This window comes from Saccopteryx leptura, chromosome 2 (assembly GCF_036850995.1).
Source record: "Saccopteryx leptura isolate mSacLep1 chromosome 2, mSacLep1_pri_phased_curated, whole genome shotgun sequence".
Classification (NCBI taxonomy): Eukaryota; Metazoa; Chordata; class Mammalia; order Chiroptera; family Emballonuridae; genus Saccopteryx; species Saccopteryx leptura.
In genome coordinates, this window is record NC_089504.1 from 105,816,985 (window position 1) to 105,843,248 (window position 26,264).

At 35.3% G+C, this 26,264-nt stretch overlaps 1 protein-coding gene across 1 annotated transcript in view; it reads right to left on the reverse strand.

The window, feature by feature from the left end:
- ACSS3 (acyl-CoA synthetase short chain family member 3) overlaps positions 1 to 26,264 on the reverse strand; it is a 168,198-nt gene that overhangs the window by 25,037 nt on the left and 116,897 nt on the right. Inside the window, exons 10-11 of the mRNA XM_066368483.1 lie at positions 10,771 to 10,866; positions 6,930 to 6,993 (exon numbers count right to left, since the gene is read on the reverse strand). Coding sequence (XP_066224580.1) covers positions 6,930 to 6,993; positions 10,771 to 10,866 — 160 coding nt within the window. The remainder of the gene's footprint in view (positions 1 to 6,929; positions 6,994 to 10,770; positions 10,867 to 26,264) is intronic.

Consider the following 26,264-nt stretch of genomic DNA (forward strand, 5'->3'; position numbering starts at 1 on the left):
TATTCTTTAAAAAATAGATAGGGAGCAAGACTGTCATGAATTATGTCTATTCCATCATTTTAATGACATAATGGCAAATGTAAGTATTTAAGATGTTTGTCAGGCAAGTTTCAGAGCGGATGGTTAAACACTACTTACATGGAGCTCTGGGAAAAAATTTTTTTATCATTAGCCAAGGTATGGACCTGTTGGAAATGGCACTAAGTGTCTGTCTTTTTCTTTTCTTTTTTTTTTTAATAATTTTATTTTTTTAATGGGGTGACATCAATAAATCAGGATACATATATTCAAAGATAACAAGTCCAGGTTATCTTGTCATTCAATTATGTTGCATACCCACCACCCAAAGTCAGATTGTCCTCTGTCACCTTCTATCTTGTTTTCTTTGTGCCCCTGTCTGTCTTTTTCAAAGAGACCAATCTTAAGGGGGAAGAGGAACAACTAAGGCAGCAATGATGTGTGTGTGTGTGTGTGTGTGTGTGTGTGTGAGAGAGAGAGAGAGAGAGAGAGAGAGAGAGAGAGAGAGAGATGAGGGGGAGGTCTCATGCAGAGAAACCCTTAAACAGCTAAGGAAGGAGAATGCAGAACATCCATCATCATAAAGGTAACACATTACTGACCCACCTGAAATATAAACCCTAGATGCTGTCACTGCCAAGTAAAATATAGCCTATAGTCACCACTCCGTCAGGAACCCCTATGGCAGCAGAAGTAAACCGATATACTCCTGTTCCCTAGACAAACTTAAAGGTAGATTCCCAGCTTTGCACTCCCTCTATTTCTTATGGTGTTATTAGGCTTGACTTGAGCTTTTCCTATGAAACTACTCTTTTATCTCCCCAGAAGAAACTAACTAGGCCATAATTTCTCTCTGGGCAGACAAATGAAAAGGTAATACACATGAGTGTTAACTGTATAACTACTAATGATATCTGCACTCCCATGTCTAAAATGAGGTTAATGTCTGTCACACTGCCCACGTGATAGTGTTGTTAGGCTTTAAAAGATTCTTTCCCAAGACTGAAACACCATGACTGAATCACTCTTCTAAGCTGTGAAGATGTACATAAACATCACTAAGGGCCAAGAGGTCAGTCAGTATTTGGAGGCTGAGATATTGGCAGGCACCAGAATAAAGGCACTCGGACAAAGCAATACAGCTCCACACCTCATCACTGCTGAGGGCACAGGCCACCAGACAACAGAGCACACGTACTGCACGTCCTGGAGCAGGCACTGGGCCTGTCAGAGAAGCGTATGCCCACGACAGAGGCAGAGCCAGACCGAAGGCTTTAATACCGGTGAGCACCACGCTAGTGAGGAAGGCAATAATAGTTGCATTTTCCTTTCATGCCCTGCTCTGTGTTGACTGGAAATTATTGGCTCATGGTTTTATTTCTCCAACTTGGAGTTCTGGATGTAATGGCAGGAGCACCTTTGAAAATTCATGAGAATTTTGTATTCATAGCAATTCAGATATTATAACTTCCCCACTAAATTAACTGCCTGGAGTAAATTTAAAAATCAAAGGAATTTTCTACTAGAAAGGTTCACCTTAAGAATGCAAGTGATCTATGAAAACTGCGGGATTCATGTTTATTACAACCTAAAGTCCACAGGAGTTTAGAAATCACTAAAATGCCTACCTCCTCGTTAAGGAATCCCCAGGAGAGCAAGGCTGGGATTTCTAGAGAGCCTTAAAAACGATTTTGAAAAACGAAAGTGGATCAAGAGCTTTTCTCAAAATGACTACATATCACTTTGCTGATTGGGAGATGAGTCATCTTAATACAATGAAATGCATTATTAAATTTATTATCTTCTAAAGCATGGAAATATGACTATAGCTTTAAATTTTAAAGGAATGCCAGAGATCATTTTCAATGTGATTTATAATGTTTACAACAAATTTTGCAGTAAAATGAGAAGCTATAGCTGTATTTACATAAAGCAAAGAAATTTGGGATTAAAACGATAAAGTCTATTATTTTTCTTGATTTATTTTAACACATCTTGAGCCCATATATTCAAAATATTTCATACAGATTTTCCCTTTTATTCTTTATAATCACTGTAAATATAATTAGTGAACATACATGGGATTAGGAAATACTGCTCTTTTTTAAAAAAAAATTATTTATTAATTTTAGAAAGAGAGAAGGAAGGAGAGAAGAGAAAGAGAAGAACGTCGATGTATTTTTGTATGTGCCCTGACCGAGTTCAAACCCACAACCTCTGATCTCTGGGACAAGGCTCTGAAACTGAGTTATCTAGTGAAAATATTGCCCTTTCAAAGACTATTTTGCTTAATTATTATGCAGAACAATCCAGCGATAGCTTTTGATGCCAGCTCCATTTTGAGCCCCTCATGAACCAAATCATTCTGTTTTCTCTTTTCTTTCTTTCTTTCTTTCTTTCTTTCTTTCTTTCTTTCTTTCTTTCTTTCTTTCTTTCTTTCTTTCTTTCTTTCTTTCGGTTTTTAATTTTTCTTAAGTGAGAAGCAGGGAGGCAGAGTGACAGACTCACACATGTGCCCTGACTGGGATCCACCCAGATAAGTGATGCACTGCCTATCTGGGTCTGTTGCTCTGTTGCTCAACAACCGAGCTATTTTAGCATCTGAGGTGGAGGCCATGGAGCCATCCTCAGCACCTGGGGCCAACTTGCTCCAAAAAAGCTATGGCTGTGGGAAGGGTAAAGAACCAGGTGATTGCTTCTCCTGCATGTCCCCTGACCGGGAATCAAACCCTTGATGTCCATATGCCAGGCTATAACTCTACCACTGAGCCAACCAACCAGCACCCAGGTCATTCTTATTATTAGTGACCTCACCCATTATACAATAAAATAAAATAAAATATAGCAATACACCATATATACTAGAACATTTCCTGAAAAAGGAAAAGGTTACAATTTTGCTTTTGAAATCATTTGACAAGAAGCCACACACATAGTTCACCATTGGCTATCATTTCCCAGCAACCATTGTACATATTCTGGATACATGGGAAGTGAGAAAGTAAGACCTAAAAATTGTTTGCAAATAAAATAAAAAATTTATGAAGACTAAACGGACAATAAAGTTATGATGTTCAAGTTTATAGATATATAATTAAGTGCATATGCACTTTGATTAAACATTTCTCAAATCTGGGAATCTATACATTTCTTAAAATTTAGAATCTCAGATATTTTGTGAACATTGGACATTGTATATGATCCCTAATCAAGCATCACTTATAGGCCATCAAATGGTCCTGGGGCCATGTATCTGGTCTCGGGAAAGGACCCTACTTCCAGATCACAGACCTTCTTAAAAATGCTGTCTACAGAGAAAAAATGATTATCTCTCAAATTACATAGTTTTTTAATCACAATAATTTTTATTAAGTCAAGAAGGTATGCTTTTTTTTTAACTTAATTAAATTATGTATCCTTTTAAAAAGAATTTATTGGTCATTTTCCATTCCAGATGAATGACGTATCCCCTCCAGGTACACCGAACAAGAAACAGACTGACACAAACAAGTCTTCTTGATAGATGTTAGATATGAAAACATTCTACGAATACAGTAAGCAGCCATTGGGATGCAGGATAATCGTCAGGTCAGTGAGTCAGAGTGGAATGGATACTGGACATGGTGTGTTTCAAAAGGAAATTCTTGCTCTCCCAGACAAAAATGAGTTTCTGAAATGAGATTTCAAGGACTGTTCCATTTAAACAAAAAGAAAAATCTTTGTATAACTTCTTTCCTAAAGATTTCTATCTTACCTCTTAAATATAAATATATATACTACACATATATATTAGAATAAAAATGTTAGTAATGAATTATACTTGATGAGTAAGGATTTTATATTATGTTATTATTTGACTCAGTAATTATACTTTTATAAATCTAATCAATACTTAGTTTCACTTATGAGAGGAATCAAAGTCCACTGCATGTCATAGTATATTGTATCATCAAAAAATTTATAATGAAATCTCAAAATCCCAAGTCAGAACAAAAAAATTCCCTATTTAGGACTAGAGAGGCAGGAGAATCATTCTGAATCGGCAAAAATCTAATCCTAGACTGCTTTTTGGCAATAGCTGTGTTACTTTTAATCAGTTGAAGTAAAACTAAATGGCTACAAGAAAAAAATTAGATTTTATGTGAGGTATATTATATTTTATTATTTTTAAATAGATGTAAGTGAAGCCACAATAAGAGGGCAGAGCACATAACGGGTTTAGAACTGTGCTGGCATCAAGAACCAGCCCTGAGATGTTGCAAAAGTTGCTTTGTGAGATAGATGACTCACTTATATACAGTTAGGAGGTTATATAAAAATGTATGCTGCTAGAGTGCTTTTAAAGGCTCTCAAACACCATGTGCTTCCTAAAGCAAGCTAAACATCCACTCACAGTCTTGTTTAGGTTAATTCTTTAGCAAGCCCTCCTGCCAACCCCAACATCCTTCCCCTTACAGGACAAATTTCAACTAGTTTTATATTAAGATGGATCCCGATTCAGAAAAATATGATGACAAATAGTATATTCAATATTTAACTTTTCCATTTGCCAAAACAATGTTTGAAAATTTAAACTTAAAAAAATAATATAGTCACTATATGTTTACTGATAGCATAAGAATTTGAAGAAAAAAAAAACTGCATCAAAATGTATACCTCCTCTATTAGCTTTTTGTAAATTTAAAGTATCTCTACCTAAAGAAATGTATTTTAATTAATATTTTTATTAAATTTTCACAGAATTTGAAGTGTTTTATTAGTCTTAGACAATCTTCTACCAATCTAAGAATGCCAAGTAAGAAAAATTATTTCAAATAAATGGGAAAACAAACCTATTTTAAAACTTGATATGCAATGTCCTTTATGTAGAGTAGCTCATTCTACTTAAACCATATCAGTAAATTCTATTACTTAAACCATCCGAGGCACTAAAGCCACCTGAATCAATTACTGAAATGATATGCTGTGTGTCTCTCAAAGCAGTCAACTTCCTTTCACCGTCCATCTGCACAGCAATTATAAAGTACTGGTTTAACCAAAGTACATTTAAATATTTTCAAATTTTAGCATTTTGCCTATCAAATGAACAATGACAAAAAACGGTTAGCAATGAATTATACTGGAAGAGTCAGGGATTTTATATTATGCTACCATCTGACTCAGTAATTACACTTTTAGAAATCTAATCAATACTATAATAATTATCAGAAAGAGAAAAAACACAACACACACAAAAAAATGTTCTATACAGAGTGACTTATAATCATAAATATTCAAAAAAGACTAAGAGGGTTAGAGTGGAGATAAACATTTTAAAGAAGCAGAATAAAAGTTAAAATTGCTCATGAGGCAAATTAAGGAAAAAAATCAATTCACAAGAATAAGCCTAATTGTTTCAACAATGAAAAATGCTTGTCAAAAAGAGGAAAGTCACGTATATTATAAATTAATAGTGTATCATTGAAGGTGGGCGTATACAAACTTTATATTTTGTATTTTTGCTACTTAAGTTACATTTTTTACATTTTTTAACATTCTTATTTTTATTTGAGAGAGAGAGAGAGAGATTGATTAATTTGTTGTTCCACTTATTTATGCATTTATTGGTTAATTCTCATATGTGCCCTGACCAGGGATCTAACCTGCACCCTTAGCATATAGGGATGACACTCTAATCAATTGAGCTACCCAGCCAGGATATAATCAAAAAAACATTATTAAAAAGATGCAGAATTTATCTTTTGAAAAATCACCTGACCGGTGGTGGCACAATGGATATAGCATCAGCCTGGGATACTGAGGTCCCAGGTTCAAAACCCCAAGGTTGCTGGCTTGAGTGCAGGCTCACCAGCTTGAGTGCAGGGTCACTGTTTGAGTGTGGGATCATAGACATGACCCCATGGTCACTGGCTTGAAGCCCATGGTTGCTGGCTTTAGCCCAAAGTCATTGGCTTGAGCAGGGATAGTCAAACTTTTTATACCTACCGCCCACTTTTGTATCTCTATTAGTAGTAAAATTTTTTAACCGCCCACTGGTTCCACAGTAATGGTGATTTATAAAGTAGGGAAGTAACTTTACTTTATAAAATTTATAAAGCAGAGTTACAGCAAGTTAAAGCATATAATAATAATTATTTACCAAGTACTTTATGTTGGATTTTCGCTAAGTTTGGCAGAATAAATCTTTATAAAACAACTTACTATAGTTAAATCTTATCTTTTTATTTATACTGTGGTTGCTTCGCTACCGGCCACCATGAAAGCTGGAACACCCACTAGTGGGCGGTAGGGACCAGGTTGACTTCCACCGGGCTTGAGCAAGGGTTTATTAGCTCAGCTTGAGTCCTCCGGTCAAGGCACATATGAGAAAGCAACCAATAAACAACTAAGGGGTCGCAACTATGAGCTGATGCTTCTCATCTCTCTTCCTTCCTATAGTCTGTCTATCTGTCTCTGTTTCAAAACCAAATAAATAAAAATAACAAATAAATAAATAAATAAATAAAAAGTGTAACTAAATTTGTTCTACTTTATAGGGCCTGCATGTGTAAATTATAAGAGTTGGCATTGTGAATTTTCAAACAATATACAAGGTCATTCTGCAACCTCTTCACTAGTAACATCATTTATTGCAAGTATTTCTTTTTTTTTTCTTAAGGTTTTTTTTAATTGATTTTAGACAGAAGAGAGAGAGAGAGAGAGAAAGGGAAATGAGTGGGAAGCATCAACTCATAGTTACTTCTCAGGTGTGCCTTGACCAGGCAACCCCAGGGTTTCAAACCAGGCGACTTCAGCGTTCCAGGTCAAGACCTTATTCACAACGACATGACAGGTCAAGCGGCATTTCTTTTTCTTAAAATTACATATTAATTCCTGTTTCTTTAAATAGTAGTATCACAAAATTTACTTACTTCACTACAATATTTCCTAAACACTGAGCCTTCAGTTTTTGCATATTGTCATCCAAAATCATAACTGCAAAATAAAACATAAAAAGCTAAATAAATATTTTGACTAAAAATGCACAATCTTAAAGCTTAAATGTTTCCATATTTTCTACTCAACACCCAAAACTCTAGCTTAAAAAAGGCATCTTGTAATTCCTATCAGACAATAAAGATATATGAATAAGCGATGATATCTTGCAAAAATAGAAAAAGCATATGCTTTTGATTTCTAACAAGATCATAAATTTTCCTTAGATGCTCCCTTAAATAAAAACATCATATTTCCAACATGCAGGTCATTTCACAATCTATGTTCATATCCATTTAAACATATCTTTCCATTCTATCAAAAACATTAAAAATATATATTCAGCTTTTTAAAAATTAAAGGAAATAAGTAAAGTTTTAAAATAGACCAAAAATATTTCAAGCAATAAAAATAAAGTATTGAAAAGCCTGGAAACCCCATTTTTCTGATTTACGGCTTCGTGTCCACTTATAAGTCTTACAGGTCCATGTAACCTTCCCAAAATATTATCCCAGTGCTTTCCCAGCATTATCCTGTTACAATCCTGAAGGATTTTAGGAGATCAAAGCTTGTATACACATCCAGTAACCCTTAGTGGGAACTAGAAATGAAAATAAATCCTCATGTTTTAAGCCTTAATAGATTCTTTATGTGGCTTCATCCATCCAGATTACTTTACTGAAAGAAGCTGAGAAAAGCAGGACATTACCCACAGAAAAAAACAAAACAAAACAAAACAGTCACTCCTTTCTTTGTATGCCCAGAGCACTTTGTATTAAAATTCGGTTCTGACAATTATTAGCAGGGTAGTTATCTGTCTCTCACTAGATTGTGAGTCCATTAAGGGTGGAGGCCATGCCCAATTCATCTTTGTTTCCCCAAAGCCCACTACAGTGGCCAGTTTACTGTGTGTCCCTGAGCACATTCTATGTCCCTGTCTAAAAGTGAGGGTAGTTCCTTTCTCACACAGTTAGTAAAAGAATTGAAGGAAATAATAAAGTGACATACTTGTAGAAAATATTCAATGAATGTGAAGTTGTGTTACATTATATCAAATGTTTTTTTTTTTTAATTGAGAGGTGGGGAAATAGAGAGACAGACTTCTGCATGCGCCCTGAACAAGATCCACTCGGCAATCCCCCTACCACATGATGCTCTGCCATCCAGGCTGCTGCTCCGTTACTCGGCAACCAAGCTATTTAAGTGCCTGAGGTCAGACCATGGAGCCATCCTCAGTGCTTGGGACCAACTTTGCTCGAACCATTCAAGCCATGGCTGCAGGAGGGGAACAGAGAGAGAGAGAGAGATAGAGACAGAGGAGGGGCAAGGAGTGGAGAAGCAGACGGTCACTACTCCTGTGTGCCCTGACTGGGAATCAAATCTGGGACTTTCACACACCAGGCCAATGCTCTATCACTGAGCCAACCAGTCATGGCCAAATGTTTTACACACACAAAAAAAATGGTTTTCTTTTCTTTCTCAAAAAAATACTTCATTTTTATTCTAATATTGAATGTTACATTATGTTTTTTGAATCTCTGGAAAGCCACAAGTTATATAAAGGTAATGAGTCATAAAGCTACTATTTTCTTGGATATAAATACTTTAGTTCTAATGTTTAACCTTTGCTATCTGTAAGCCAATGGCTTTCAGACAGTGAGAAACTCCTGTGCTAAAACTCTATGAGGCATCAAAGCTTAACTCTTCCTTACAACTGGATACAAAAATGGCCCTAAACTATTGAAAGGGAAATGTGTTTAACATCTCCCACAGTCATCAGCCCCTAAAAATAGCCCAACACAAAAGCAATTTTTCTGATAAAAGGAGTAGGGATGACAGAACTGTTCAAAGGGAGGATTTCACTAAAACCAGATTCACCTTTCCATGCCTGGAGATGTCACTAACTTCATAGAATATCTATTTTTGCCCTTTAAAAATATCTCGTTTCTTTTTATAAATATATCTGCTGGGTTAAACCAAATGATCCACACTTTCTTAACTAGTCATTGTCCTAGGAAAGAAGCACAACACTTTTATGTTAGAGAAGCAAAAGACAAATCTCTAAATTTTGTAATTTATATGCAAATAGCCACTACATGTAGGAATCATATTCTGTCCCACAAAGCTGGGTTTTCCTGTAAATCTATTCAACTAAATTGGGTGACCTTATGCAAATAATAGAACTTCTGTGCCTCGTGTTCCTTATCTATAAAATGAATGTGTGAGTCTAAATCAAGTCAGCTTCTCTGAAATATCGGTGATATTAACCAGCTTAGACTTAGTTTAGTCTTCCTACCAGCAGTCGCTTGTGTTAATGCTTCATTAAATTACATCGCCACACAGCAGCCCTCTGAAGTATGATGAATAAGGAAATGGAAAGTTTGAAGAGTTAGAGGACTTCCATAATTATACAACTAGGAAATGGAGTCCAATGGAAATTACTGAACTATTATAATCACAACCAACAATTTATCAACAAATACTGAAGGATATTGTGTCTCATCACACACTGCCAGCATGGATGGAATGATTTTTGTTTTTAGAGTTCTTACTCTTTATACTTATTTTCAGCCAAAAGTTTCAAAAGCCTTATAATCAGTCTTAAATGAAAAAGTAGTCTAACAAAACAAACTGCAGCTTTTGCAACAAAAATAAACAAACAAACACGATACAAGTAAAACACAAAGATTCACATTACCTTCAGGACCTCACCAGCTGTGTTATCTTAGGGAAGTTATTTAGCCTCTCTGGGTACCAGTTAGTTAATCTTTAAAATGGTAACACTATCTCTGAATTAAATATACTTCAATATGATATAAAAGTGTATCAAAGTACTTAGTACTTGGCAGAATTCACCCATATCAATTTCACATTCATATTTTTTATTTTTATAAAATTTTATTTTTTAATTATAGCTTACATTCAATATTATTTTTAGTTTCAGATGTACAACATAGTTGTTAGACAATCATTTACAAAGTGTGCCCTTGATATTTCTAGTCCTCACCTGGCACCATACATAGTTATTATAACATTATTGACTATATTCCCTAGGCCAGGGGTCGGGAATCTATGGTTCACGAGCCAGATGTGGCTCTTTTGATGGCTGCATCTGGCTTGCAGACAAATCTTTAATAAAAAAAAATAATAACGTTAAAAATATAAAACATTCTCATGTATTACAATCCATTCATTTCCTACCGCTCATGTTCATGGTTGCGGGTGGCTGGAGCCAATCACAGCTGTCCTCCGGGACAACACCAAATTTTTATTGGATAATGTGTAACATACATGGGTCATTGTATGGCTCTCATGGAATTACATTTTAAAGTATGTGGCGTTCAAGGCTCTCTCAGCCAAAAAGTTTTCCGACTCCTGCCCTAGGCTGTACTTTACATCCCTGTGACTATTCCATAATGACTAATTTGTACTTTGTAATCCCCTCTCCTTTTTCATCCACCCCCTCGCCCCCCTCCCCTCTGGCAACCATCAGTCTGTTCTCTGTATCTATCACATTTGTATCCTCAACATGCCTTATAAACAAATTAACTTCTTAGTTATGACATAATTTAGAATATGTCCTTGGAAGTTTACAATCTTACTTTTGATCTCAAATTGGCTAATAAAGATTAAGGTAACCCTTTTAATATAAATAGCTATTCAATCAAATTCTTACTTAGCACCTAGCTTGTTTCATGTGTTATGATTTGCATTATACACAAGAAAATGCCCAGTTTTGGGACCTCAGATATTTTATAGACCAGGTTCATTTCTCACCATTGTATCCTGGAACACATTTTCCGGCTTGCCCTGGGGGCGGTGTTTTAGAATTACCTAATCCAATGCAGGATGCTGTGATTGGGGATCCAGTCTCTGGAAAAAAGAAATGTGTTTTATTATTGAATATTTCAACTGGAGATCATGATTTCTTCAGTCTGTTCACTATTTCTCTCCACCAAGTTTGTCACAGAATTTAAATGCATGAAGAACAGATAAACAGTGCAAATGAATTATTTAAAAATGAAAAAAAATGCAATAATTTATGTCATATCAACATTTTTAAATTTTAAGGTCACAAATTTAGAATAATATATATAGTAATATTTCTTTTAAGGAAAAGAAATGCCTCTCTAGTGTTATTAGTTGCAGAGGGTAGGCATGAAGAATGGAGAATTTTGTGACTGCCAGAGTCACATGTCAACACATGTTAAAAATGAAAAGATCTCTAGACAAGATGCTCTTAACTCACCTCAAGTTATTTTATCATGGTAAATAACAGTTATATGCAAAATATTTATTTATAGCTTAGTCTCTCAATAATCCTCCAAATTTTTTTAATGTATGAACGACATCATACCCTAGTGCCTTTAAGAACTACACTTTCCTAAAATTCCTAGCATCTAAAGCTGAATTTACCAATGTTTTATCAAACTGCTCTCAATCTGTTTTTCCTGTATTTTTAGGAGGCTCAAAACATGGGAAGAAAGATATTTGTAACTATGCTGATTATTCCAGCAAGACCAGAGGGTTACCTACAATTAGCCTGCACTGAATAACAAAAATGTTAAATATGTTTTCTCTCTCTGGCTGTAACCATCAGAAAAATAGCAGCTATTACATAATAACCATAGTTCTGAAAAAAAATTTTTTTGAAGAATGTATTTGTTATTAGTAAATGCAAGTTGAAACTTAACAGAACCTTTTAAGCATGAGTTTCATATGTGTGGAAGGACAGGATAAGAGAGTATTGATAGTGTAAAAATTCAGAGCTACTGGCTTAATAATATTGCACAGATTTGTACGCCCAAGGGATTAATTGCCAAACTAATCAGAACCAAAGTAATCAAAAATAATAAAAACATCTATTTTCCTAAGGACTCAGAATGTGTTCCTTTCACTACTATCTCTCACACAGTTATATCATGCTAGAATGATAGGGAGAATGGATCACTGTCCTTTACTTCCCAGCACCATTCAGTTTATCATTCACATTTTATGGACAGTGTCTCAGCTGGCATCATAACAGAAGATGGACTTTTGAATATTGAAACGCAGTCCCTAAGTCACAGCCCAACACTTAAGATGCTAAGCCACATGGTCCCCACTGAGGAGAAGTGGCAAGTACCCAGAGCAGACATTTTTGATGTTTATAACAAAGAATTCTTAAAAATGATTTTCATAGCAAGACAAAAATGGGAATATATTTTATGAAATGGCATTTCATCAGCCATGCAATACCTTGGCCATTCTCCCTCCAATACAAAGCATGGAAGAGACCCACATGTTCAGACGGGTTAACGGCATTTTCTCCTTTGCTTTTTTTAAACCGTCTAAGCGCTCGACCCAGCTATCCTTCAAAACTGACAGGGAGAAACAAGGGCAGTGTTGATGACAGGAAGGAACCCTGCAGAGAGAGGTTCTTAAAGGAAGGTTCACAGCACAAGGTGACAAGACACAGAAGCTGCCAGGTCACATTAGGAAAGGAGATGTCCCCTTCAAGATGCTTTGATTCCCCTCTTACCTCAGTGGGAAGCAGCTGCTAACATAAATCTGCTATTTATTTATTTTTTGTTTTATTAATTTATTGATTTGAGAGAGAGAGAGAGACAGACATTGATTTGTTGTTCCACTTATTTATCCATTTGGTTGCTTCTCAAATGTGCCCTGACCGGGGATCAAACCCACAACCTTGATGTATGGGGCTGATGCTCTAACCAACAGAACTACCCAGCCAGACCCTTGACTGAATTGTAAGGGCAGTGAAAGAATTATCCAGTCAGTTACTAAGTACATAATATTAGTTTATGATTTGAACATTAGTAATCTGAGTATCTCATTGACCTTATTTTTATATTCATTTAGGGGATTAGAAGCAAAACTGTTGTTAGTCACATGCAAATGACACAATCAGACAAAATGACAGTTCCTAGCCTCTCAGCATAATAAGGAGCCACACTTAGGACAAAAGTGGGATGAGAAAGATTATAATGGCTGTTATAGAAACTCTGGTTTTCTGTTTTTATAGTCTGAATGTCCTGAGGTCCCAATACTGAACCACCTATATAACACAAGCATTCACATGTGTGCTCACACCTCCTGCACATAGACTGCATAACTGCCCTGGCTGTCAGGCTGGGCCGTGTGCAGAATAGGCTTCCCATGAGGGCACGCCCCCAGGCATGCTGCAGCCCTATAACCAAGCTCCGAAGGTCTCCCAAGACCCCATTTTAAAAATGTTCTAAAATCCTCCGCTTGCCACTGCCCAGGCTACAATGAACAGGTCAGCTGTTATCTAGGGAGACAGAAAATCCAGATGTGGCATTGTGATGGGAAACAACTACATTTAACAAACCAGAGCTTTCTCTTTGAAGAAGAGAACAGCGTACTACATTTGGGGAAAGCCATCCAAAGATACCTAACCTTAGAAACACACAATGCTTAGCAATTCATTAACACATTTTCTTTAGAGAAGAGACAACCAGGAAAATGGCACGGAACTGAAGAATGTGAAAGATAAATTACCCTGGTATTCTTACTGCATTAAATGCTGATACATACACTTCACTTTTCTGTGTGTGTCTTTATGGCCTCATTATTATATTAGTGAGTAGCTACTTAAATGAATTTTCCTTCATACTTGTTATTGGAAAGGAAGAATACACATTATTTTTTCAAATATTAGTTACCCTGTGTACCATGATAATTTGTGTGTGCACTGAGAGAGAGAGAGAAAGAGAGAGAAAATTGAAGTCATTTGCCCTGGTTTACATAGTTCTTTCAGAGAAGAAGAATGGAATAGACAAGTATACCTTGTGAGGTTCTCATGTAAAGTAAAGAGAATTATAAGGGAAGGGAAATCACTCAGACTGTACTCTGGAGACAGAGTAAGCCCAGTCTCTCATGTTTTCAGAAGGAAAGGGGTGGTACAAATCACTTACTAGCAACTATTTACTGAGCATCTGCTATATGTTAGATGCTGTCATTAGAACTGGGGATACAGCAATAATCAAAAGGGACCAAAATTCTTAATTTCACAGAGCTCACATTTTAGTTGGAGAGACAAACAATAAAAAAAAACAGACAAAAGTAAAACATATGGCATATTAGCATGATGAGCATTAGGAATATAAAGAAAGCACAGACAGGGTGTAAGGTGTAATGGAGAAGAATTGCAATTTTAGAATTGGTGGCCAGAAATAACCTCCCTGAGAAGGTGACATTTGAATAATGATCTGAAAAACAACGAGGACATGGGTCATTGCATATCTAGGGCCAAAGAATCCAAGGGGAAGAAACCTCAGCACAAAGGTCCTGAGACAGGTTAATTCCCAGATGGTTTGAGGAACAGTAAGGCAGCCAGTGTCACTGAGACAGAATAAATGAGGGAAGCATCAATAGGAAATAAGCTCAGAGAGGTAAAGAAGAGGCATCATGGAAAAGACTTCAAAGTCCTTGTAAAACTGTAAGTTTTTAGTCTGAATGGTGTTGCAAGCTCATGAGGGCTTTTGAACAAAGAAGCTAATGAATCACAACAACGCAAATAAGATTTACTTACACATTTGCACATCATTTAGTTTCTGTGATCAGGTTTATATTATTTGGGGTTTTGAGAGAGATGAATGGGAAAAAATGCACAGACAGAGAGAAGCTATATCAGAATGGCTGGTTAATGATAGAGATTCTTGTGTTTTCATCAACATCAGGAACCAATTCACATGAGAATCCACTAGACTTACAGAAATACTAAGGCCCTGTTAGATCGTACATGGGAGGACAGCTCACACAAAACAAAGATGATCACTTTTGTTATATAAATTTTAGTGTATCTAGATAATACTACATTTCTGAATGACAATTTGGCAATTATAAAAATTGTTAAAAATGCATAGATGCTTTAATCCAGTTGTTCCAATTTAAGGAATATATGCAAGAAAATATGTGTAGGAGTTCAAAAATATTAAATATAAAGGACATTTATCATAGTTTTATTTAAAGTTTAGAAGATTGTCCAAAAGTAGGCAATATTCTATATTAAGTAGTAATGTGATGACATTCAAACAACCATAAAAATATCTGACTGGAAATAATTCTCAGCCTACAGTTGCAGTCGGATTTTCTCATGTGCTTGAACATCATTTGTATCAGTAGGATAAACACAGTCAAGACCTGATTTTTTAAATTTTTTTATTTATTTAGACAATGAAATTTAACAGGGTGATATTGGTCAATCAGAATACATAGGTTTAGAGAAAACATCTCCACATCATTTGAACAGTCGATTATGCTGTATACCCATCACCTAAAGTCAAATCATCTTCTGTCACCCTATATTTTGTTTCTCTTTAAGTCCCTCCCCTTTCCCCATCCTTCTCTACCCTCCCTTCCCCCTGGTGACCACCGCACCCCTGTCTATGTCCATGAGTCTCAAATTTGTGTCCCACCTATGTATGGAATCATACAGTTCTTAGCTTTCTCTGATTTACTCATTTCACTCAATATAATGGTATCAAGTTCCATCCATGTTGTCGTAAATGATACTATGTCATCATTTCTTATGTCTGAGTAGTATTCCATTGTATATATGTACAGTATCACATCTTCTTTATCCAATCTTCTATTGAAGGGCATTTGGCTGTTTCCATGTCTTGGTCACCGTGAATAATGCTGCAATGAACATGGGGCTGCATGTGTCTTTATGTACCCATTTTTCAAGTTTTGTGGGTATATACCCAGTAGAGGGATTGCTGTGTCATATGGTAGTTTATTCTTAATTTTTTGAGGAACCACCATACTTTCTTTCATAATGGTTGTATTACTTTACATTCCCACCAACAGTGAGTGAGGGTTTCTTTTTCTCCACATCCTCTCCAGCACTTGTTATTACCTGTTTTGTTGATAATAGCTAATCTAACAGGTGTGAGGTGGTATCTCATTGTAGTTTTGATTTGCATTTCTCGAATAGTTAGTGATGATGAGCATTTTTTCGTATACTGTATCTGTTGGCCATTTGTATTTTTTCTTAGAAGTGTCTGTTCATGTCCTCTTCCTATTTTTTATTGGATTGTTTGTTGCTGAGTTTTGTGAGTTCTTTATATATTTTGGATATTAGTCCCTTATCTGAGCTGTTGTTTGAAAATATCATCTCCCATTTAGTTGGTTGCCTATTTGTTTTGTTCACAGTTTCTATTGCTGTGCAGAAGCTTCTTAGTCTGATGTAGTATCATTCATTTTGTCTTCACTATTACTTCCCTTGCCTTTGGAGTCAAATTCATAAAATGTTCTTTATGGCCAAGGTCCATGAGTTTAGTACCTATATTTTCTTCTATGTAATTTATTGCTTCAGATCTTGTATTTAATTATTTGATCCATTTTGAATTAATTTTTGTGCAAGGAGATAAACTATAGTCAAGTTTCATTCTTTTGCATACAGATTTCCAATTTTCCCAGCACCATTTATTAAAGAGGCTTTCTTTTCTCCATTGTGTGTTTTTGGCTCCTTTATCAAAGATGATTTGACCATATATATGTGGTTTTATTTCTGGGCTCTCTATTCTGTTCCATTGGTCTGTGTGTCTATTTTTTCTGCCAGTACCATACTGTTTTGATTATCATGGTTCTGTAATATAGTTTGAAGTCAGGTATTGTAATGCCTCCAGCTTCATTTTTTTCCCCTTAGGATTACTTTGGTTATTCGAGGTTTGTTATGGTTGCATATAAATCTGATAATTCTTTGTTCCATTTCTTTAAAAAATGACATTGGAATTTTGATGGAAATTTCATTAAATTTGTATATTGCTTTGGGTAGTATGGCTATTTTAACTATATTTAGTCTTTCTATTCATGTACAAGAAATATTTTTTCATTTCATTGTGTCTTTTTCAATTTCCTCTAATAATGCTTTGTAGTTTTCAGTATATAGGTCCTTTACATTCTTTGTTATGTTTATTCCTAGGTATTTTATTTTTACTTTTTGCTACTGTAAAAGGGATTATTTTGTTGAGTTCTTTTTCTGATGTTTCATTGTGGGCATATAAGAAAGCAATAGACTTCTGTATATTAATTTTGTATCCTGTGACATTACTGTATTGGTTTATTGTTTCTAATAGCTTTTCTGTGGAGTCTTTGGGGTTTTCTACATACAGGATCATGTCATCTACAAAAAGTAAAACCTTTACTTTTTTTTCCCAATATGCGTGCCTTTTATTTCTTTCTCTTGTCTGATTGCTCTGGCTAGAACTTCCAGCACTATGCTGAATAGGAGTGAAGAGAGTGGGCAACCTTGTCTTGTTCCTGATTTTAAAGGGAAAGTTTTCAGTTTTTTACCATTTAGTATGATGTTAGCTGATGGTTCGTCATAAATGGACTTTATTATGTTGAGTTATTTTCCTTCTCTACCCATTTTGTTGAGTGTTTTAAACATAAAAGGATGTTGTATTTTATCGAATGCTTTTTCTGTATCTATTGATAAGATCATATGGATTTTGTTCTTTGTTTTGTTGACATGGTGTGTTATGTTAATCATTTTACGTATGTTTAACCATCCTTGTGTTTCTGGCATGAATCCCACTTGATCATGATGAATTATTTTTTTGATGTGTTGTTGTATTTAATTTGCTAGTTTTTTGTTTAGTATTTTAGCATCTTTATTCATTAGAGATATTGGTGTGTAGTTTTCTTTTTTGTGTTGTCCTTGCTAGGTTTTGGTATGAGGGTTATGTTGGCCTCATAAAATGTGTCTGGAAGTATTGCTTCTTCTTCAATTTTCTGGAAGACTTTGAGAAGGATAGGAACCAATTCTTCTTTGAATGTTTGGTAGAATTCACTAGTATATCCATCTGGCCCTGGACTTTTATTTTTGGGGAGGTTTTTGATAGTTGTTTCTATTTCCTCCCTGCTGATCAGTCTATTTAGGCTTTTTATTTCTTCATGATTCAGTAAAAAAAAATGTATTGCTCTAGGACAGGGGGAGTCAACCTTTTTATAACTACTGCCCACTTTTGTATCTCTGTTAATAATAAAATTTTCTAACTGCCCACAGGTTCCACAGTAATGGTGATTTATAAAGTAGGGAAGTAACTTTACTTTATAAAATTTATAAAGCAGAGTTTACAGCAAGTTAAAGCATATAATGATAATTACCTACCAAGTACTTTTATGTTGGATTTTTGTTAAATTTGGGAGAATAAATCTTTATAAAACAACACTATAGTTAAATCTATCTTTTTATTTATATTTTGGTTGCTCTGCTACCACCCACCATGAAAGCTGGAATGCCTGCTAGTGGGCGGTAGGGACAAGGTTGACTACCACTGGTCTACCCAGTGTGTGTATATTTCAAGCTCATTTGGGTTTTTTTCTCTGCATATAGTTATAGAATTTGTTGAAATTTCAAGGGGAGAGATGAGGAGTATCTCTCATGCTGCCATTTCTCTGACATTTCTGATATTTTATGCTTAGGAAATGTTTGATCACAAGTAAATACATATATTTTTAAAAATGATTTTGGGCTCCATTTCTCATTATTTATTTTTTTATCAAGTAGGAGGCAGGGAGGCAGAGAAACAGACTTCTGCATGGGCCAGAACCAGGATCCACCCAGCAAATACCCTATTAGGTGATGTTCTGCCAGCTGAGCCGCTGCTCCATTGCTCAGCAACCAAACTATTTCAGAGCCTGAGGCAAGGCCATGGAGCTGTCCTCAGTGCCTGAGGCCCACTTTGTTCAAAGCATTAGAGCCATGGCTGTGGGAGGGGAAGTGAGGTGGAAAAACAGATGGTCACCCTCCTGTGTGCCCTGACTAGGAATTGAACCTGGGACTTCCACATGCTGGGCTGACATTCTACCACTGATTTAATCAGCCAGGGCCTCCAGTTTCCATTATTGAGATCAGAAGTCTTAAAAAAAACAACAACAAATAGACTGCAGTCCCAAAATGAAACAAAGAGAAGAAGAACAGAGAACTCAGGGAAAAAGAAAAATATTCTACATTCCTGTTATATTCCTGTCACAACCTTTTCTTATTCTAAGAATGATATTCAAAGGTCAGTATTTCAATAAATATTTATTAAATATATTTAACCTGCTCAAAGGCATTTTGTTGGGGGAAGGTAGTGCTCAGGATGAAAAGATACAGTAAACAGAAATAGCAGCATGTTCAAAGGTGGAAAATTGAGACCATCGGGAATGACCCCATGTTACTCAGCAGAGCAAAGCTTTGGGGTGGTGGGTGGACTAAGTCATAACAAGAAACAAAGTGAGAGAGATTAGTAGAGGCAGATCTGAAGTGCCTTCTGTGCCCTGTTAAGGAGTCTCAATAGAGTTCCAGGAACAATGGGAGACACAGGGGTTTCTAGCAGAGGCAGTTTGCTCAGAATTGCATTTTAGAAAAATCTTCCAGTTGCAAAGTGGAGCACTAAACTGAGGACCCAGAGCAGGATGTCAGTTAGACTTCGGCATTCCTAATGCAGGTGAGCAGTAGTGGAAGATGAGAGTATATTTGAATCATACTTGGAAGCCAAAAGTCTTAGTGATTGTTTGGGGAGGGGGGAAAGAGCCCCAGGTTTTGGCTTACAAATAAGAATTAATGCAGAAAGAGAAGTAGACATGAGTGGAAGGGAGATAAGAAGAACATGGTAACAGGTTCACAAGTCCAGCTCTGTAAATAAGGTCCCCCACTGCATCTGGAAATCTGCCATTTTGCCCCCACTGTGGTCCTAGAAACATTGCACCTAAGCAATACAGATTTAGAAGTTGGTGGCCCATTCAGAGAGCTGAAGTCCTAGAAATAAATCAATTCAACAGCCTAGTACCAGTGAGTAATATTCATCACAGCATCATGATGGTCATGGAAGCAATTTGTAAAAGAACCATTTTCTCCGCCTCTGGATCTATACAGTGAGCTATAAATAACTTGAATGGTGGTAGCGGAAATAAAGCAGAAACAGTAAGATGCACCAGTGAAAGAAAATCAATTTAATCTTTGTGTTCACAGGATGGTGCGATTACAATTTAAAATACTTAATTCAAAGCAGCCAACCTACTGGAAGCAGACCATTAATTTAAACTGTGAGACACTTGTCTTATCCCACTCCCTCACCAGCACACCACCTCTCACTGGGGAGAAACTCATAAATTACCTGCAGTTGAACTAGATAAGAATCCTGAATTAATGAAGATAAAAGATAATACATATGAAGAGAGAACACTGAACAACAGAGAACAATGAGAATTCTGGTTCTAATCTTAACTATCTTATTGGCTTGGGGAAATTAAATTATCCACAATTTTTCTTATCTATACATCAAGCTCTAATGTCCCAAGTTTTCTTGAGTTTGGATTACCAACAGGCCAGGATGCTAAAATGGTCTTTATATACATGAAGGATTATTCATAGAAAGAAAGGAAAAATGTTTGAGTGTTGCTATAGGCCAGGAACTCGGCTGCACTGGACACATTTCACCTCAGTTCAAGCTTTCCACAGGCCCACGTGCAGAGATCTGCCTGAGCAGATCAAGGACTTGCCTGCACATGCAAAGTGGTCGAGCCAGGATCTAAATACTGTCCTCTTAGGAGTCAGCATCACCTTTGACTGCCCACATTGCTTTCCTAAGATTAGCCATGTGTGGTTTTCCAAATTAGAACTAACAACAAAAGAGGAATCATGAACCATTTTGTGGGGCCAACAGACCCGGTGCAGGAATTTATATGCAGTGGAAGGAAACCAAATTTTCAGACAGTAAAGTTTGTCAAGGAAAAGTTTAGGAACCTTTTTTCTTGTTAAATGTCTACAAAAACATGCCATATTTTTGCCTTTCTAGAGTGGGTTAAGTGTGATTCTTGCCAAGGGCAAGAGAATTAGAGTAGACGATATTTCAAAGACCAAAACAACTTTATATTATTAATCGATGTCCCATTGTTTAGCCTTCTGTCAAAACATCACCTGATGTAATAATGAGCATAAATGGAGATTCTTAAAGGCAATTATACCTACCCTAACTACTTTGTATATAGTAATCACATTTGAAAAATACCTAATTTAAAGTTATTTCTATATGGCAATGCTATAAAAATGAATATGTCTGATTCAAATGACCGCTCGTTGACTTGGAAAATTCATTTCCAGATGGATTAGCAATTTGTAAACAGATTCACTTTCAAAAAGAGAAAGCCTCATCAAACCCGCCTTATGTTTGACAACAGACTATTCCCTCTAAAACCAAATTCACATAGTCATAATTACCTCCAAGCTCCTGATTCTCAAATTATCAGTAAGAAATACCTACTTTAAACTAACAAAGACTGCTCTAAATAAAATTTAAAAAAAAGAAAAAAACTGTGGTTGCCAGGCAACAAAGATGACTTCAGGTCTTTTATTTCTCTCACCAGATGGATAGTGTCGGCATCACTAGCTGAACGTTGCTGAGATGGCACTGTGTCTATGTAACTGTTTTCCCCTTAATCACAACTTCTCATGCTAAACTAGATAAATTTTCATTTCTATAAATGAAAAAGAAAAGAGATACATTTAATGTTTAACATTACAATGAGAAAAGAAAAAAAGATGCAGTAGACAGTAGTGATTCATATTACTAAAGACGGCAGCCTACTATTTGAAAGCAGCACGAGGTATACTCTGAGCAAGCCAGTTCATGGGGCAGTGGCATCGCCAGTCCAGTCCAAGCAGCCCTGTGAGTTCCACAGTGTGTATTTCAAGAGCCTAGTCCAACCCACTGCCTTTGAAAATGCAGGTATGTATTTTAATGAAAACCTGTCACCACAGCCCAAATCTGATGGACTCAGAAATCATTAAGTAAAACCCAGAAGCAAGGAATGACAAAGAACCATGAAGTAAGGTTTAGGAAGGCAGCATCTGGTTGTACAAGAAATATTTTACTCCAAGATTTGTAGCCAGAGGAAATTTGCTAGTGACTGTTGGCCTCAAATCATAAAAGAAAAGGTTTGAAAATCATTAAAGATAGAGTCTTTAAGGTGAAGTCACCAAGAAGATAGTTTGCTCCTTGTCTTGTCTGTCATATAAAGACTCTTATGTATGAGACTTAGGAAGGTATTTTGCAGGACAATATATAGCATTTTGCAGGGGGCACAAGCTAAGTATGTTTAAGTTAGAAGAAAATCACATAGCTAGTACATAGTTGTAAAATGTTTCTTAAAAGGCAGAAATCACAAGAGTCATAAAACTTTCAGTATTGAATTTCAGGGATGAAGAAAATTCCCTATTATAGACTAAACTTAGGTGTATCAATTCAGAGGCATGAAAGTAGAATGTCAGAGAATGCAAGGGTAACAAAGGGAAAGGATAATCAAGGTGAAAATAAAGGTGGCTTAAACGTTGATACCCTAGCTATCAAATCTTCAAATCCTGGCGAAGTGTTCACAATTAGTTTACCTAGGAGGAATGAGACAGTTCTATATTTGAGATTGTAGCATTTTCTGTAGAGATCTCTGCCTGGGATAATTATCATTAAACTATAATAATATATTCTATTTTGTGGTTTTGATTCTTACAAATAAAATGCACTGTAGTTCTTTAAAAAGTCCTGAGCTAATTGATCTTCCCCATTTAACCAAAGGATGAGACTAAATTGGGCTAGCCTAGCAAATTTTTTTAGTTCAAAACTGTTGTCCCAGTTTTTCACTCTCAGGAAATATATTCTACCAAGCTGCAAAAATAAGGATTATCATGTCAAGTAACCTTGACACATTTTAATAACACGGTATTAGGATGTGTGTGCTTATAGGATCAATAATTTTGATTTAAAAACTGGCATGATTGAATTTGCCAGAGCCTCTGTGTCCACGTTAATAAAATCCAGAATTACCAGATTCTTTCTCAAAAGAAGAGGATTTAGGCTACAGGTAAAATAGAGTGACTTCAGAACTGACAATTGCAATTAAACCTGAAGCAGTTCAATCAAACAGGGAGAGAAATGCTGTGATCACTCCAAGATAAAAGAACTCACTCAGCAAAGATGGCTCAAGACTAAAGTAAGATATCAATAACTTCAATCGTCACCAATGTATTGATCCATTAGGTGTCTATATTTTTTCACTGAAATCCCTCCACAGAGTTTTAAAATTTTTATAAAGAAATGTAGTCCCTCACTGAAAAACAAAAGAAAGAAACCAACAGCAAAATCACCCAGTCTGCTTAAGTTGGTGATCATTTCAATTACTTTGCTACCAGGGTAAAGGACATTTCAAACACTTTCACCATAAGCTCTGTATCTTCACATGGAAACCACACAGATATGTCCTGCCAGCAGGTGGAAAGAATCATGGATTCTCTTGATCTAAACCATTTACCAAATTGTCCCTTATAAACACCATCAGGAAATTTAAATATTCTAACTTTGTAAGCATTGTCTTTGATTAACTGATAGCAAGTGAATGGATAAAGTATTTCTACCTAGGATTAAATAACATTAAAAGTGGAATGTCAAACTGTTTTGTTACAGTCATTTCTAAATGAGTACCATGTCATATAATAAATTAGAAGGAAAATAAAGAAGAAAAGAAAGGAAGAAAAGAAGGAAGGAAGGAAGGAAGGAAGGAAGGAAGGAAGGAAGGAAGGAAGGAAGGAAGGAAGGAAGGAAGGGGCAAGAGAGGGAGGAGAGAGAGAGAGGAAGAAAGGAAGGAAGAAAATAACCTTAAAAAGGAATGAATTCTAATATGATTTAGGTTTTAGTAATTAGTTTCTAAAACGTATTCCTTTTTGTACTTAGTCATTCACTCATAAGAAAAACAATTTCTTTATAGTCATCTTAAATAAGAAAAAAAAATCTTTTGAAGAATACTGTGCACAGAACTGATAGTTGTTTTTTTTCTAAAATTATGTTTCCTATATAATTTCTGAAAAAGCTGCTTTTAGTACTGAAAATGATCTGTAACAGTACAGTGTATACCTGCAGATAATGAAGTTCTGTCTGGTTATTTTTTGGCATATGAACTGCCATATTTTGATGGAAGAATTTTAAATTTTGATTGTGATATCACTGTTTCACTATCTTTATGTAAAATATAAAATAAAAAATTCAGCCAATAATCCATATGCTTTCAATCATCTTACCTATAAGCTACTATGAAGATAAAACATTGGGGTAAATGACAACAATTCATCTTTTATTCAGATTTATGAATCAACATCTCTCTACACTTACCAAGACCAATTTCTGTCATGAGACTATTAAATGTTTGTTTACATTACTACAATCCAAAACAATTACTTAATGTTTCAGTGGTGTTAAACAGCAACAATTCTTTATTAAAATATCCCTATGAAGAACTGATCTGCTTTTGAATTTTCCAGAGATTAGTTCTCAATTTAGGATCTCAAATATTATTCCAATCAGATATCAAAGTTGATATTAATGGGCCAAAAGAGAATGTTAGTCATTGGAAATGTGTTGTTCTTAACACAAATTTCACACGTGTAACAAAGCCATCATTGGAATGAAGTGAATTGACTATGGTGTGCCTTCTTACAACCCAAGTCACAGGAACTAATCAATTTTTATTTGTACATTTTAGTTACTTAACGTATTTCTTAATAATTCTAATTACACATCACAGTTTCTAAACAGCTCATGGGTACACATATATTAATGTAATCAGAGAGCAAATTTATAAATTATACCTCATATGGAAGGCTCATAAAAGTGTGCAATTGTATAAAAAATAATTTCTAAGTCAGTAACAAGAAAGGGAGACCTGGTCAAAAACTTGAAATTTGAAATAAATAAAAATATTTGTTTGGACAATGCTTTACATTCCCTCTACTGTTATCCGATTTTTCTTAGCATACATCTTGGGGGAAGTGTTCCACCATCTTTATATGTAAAGCATTAGGAAATTCATGAATGTGCTAGAAATACTGAATTTTTCTTTCTTTTTCCTAAGAGTTAACACTAACCCATGGAGTATGTATGTATCTTTTCCCCTTGGTGATTTAACGTTAAATTAATGTCACCTTAAGATAAATTTGATCTCACCTTAGGAAAGGTGAACAGCTACAAATGGTAAACTTCAATATCACTTCACAATTATTTACCACAATGTACAACTTTGAAAATAAGCTTTTCATTGCAATTGAAGAAAGATTCTAACTGGATTTTGTTAGTAGCTGACTTCTGCGTCAACTTCAGATGAATTTCTTTTATAAAGTAGAAGCTACCTACCTACCCATTCATATGCATTTGTTTGTGTGCTTTCATTGAACACAATATCAAATATAATACAGATGAATGAGGGGAAGTGGAAAGAATCTGTCCTTGTTAGAAACCCACTGTTTTCCACAGTAATGAGCAGCCATTCGAACCTGATTAAAGTGACAGCACACTGACACAGTGTGGCTATTAGTAATTCCCTCTGAACAATACATTAAAGAAAAATTGCAAATTCACATGAATCTCACCAGGGACTTTGTATGATTATTCCCCATATGAGCTTTTCTGTAAGCTGGAATGTTCTAACTGTGCACATCAGCACAGACTGCCAAACACAAATATATCAATAAAAAGTAAAAAAAATTATAATTTTATTTATTGATGTGTTGCTTTCCTACAACAAGCTTTGGCACAGTCAATTTTAAGGAGAGAAAAAAAAATGTCCTCACGAGCATTTATATAAGGTCATACTTGTGTTGGAAACAACCCTTTGATTAGACCAGGAAAGGACAACCATCTCAAAGGTGACAAGATATTTTTCTCTCTCAGCTGAGAAAAATAGCGGTTAAAACTTTCCTGGTAAATAGGGAATGCATCAACATGCTAAATACTTTTCCTTTTGGAGGCAATAATTCTTCACTTGTATTTCTGTATTTCCACATATATTCAATAGTATTGCTCATTCTCCAAATTCAGTGTTATCCTTTTTATTCCCAAATCTAAATTTACATAAGAAATTTCTCCTTTAGTTAGCAAATCAAACTAAAAAGAATAGAAATTCTCTCTGATTTTCATTTTATTTAAAGAATATATATTCTGCTCTGATCATTTCTTTTATATTACATATTACAAAGGATGTAGAAAACACATTTTTCCAAGAGTAATAGACAAGAAGATAATATAAAAATTATAATTTATCAGAATCAAAAGTTCTAAAATATCAAACACCAAACCTCAGTTTTAGTCACTCACTTGATCTTCTGTATTATAATTAATTTAAAATTAGATCTATATAATATATATATATATAGTGCATGTGTGTTTTGGAGAAAAATACATTCTTCTGCCTAGGCAGAAATATTGAGTGAG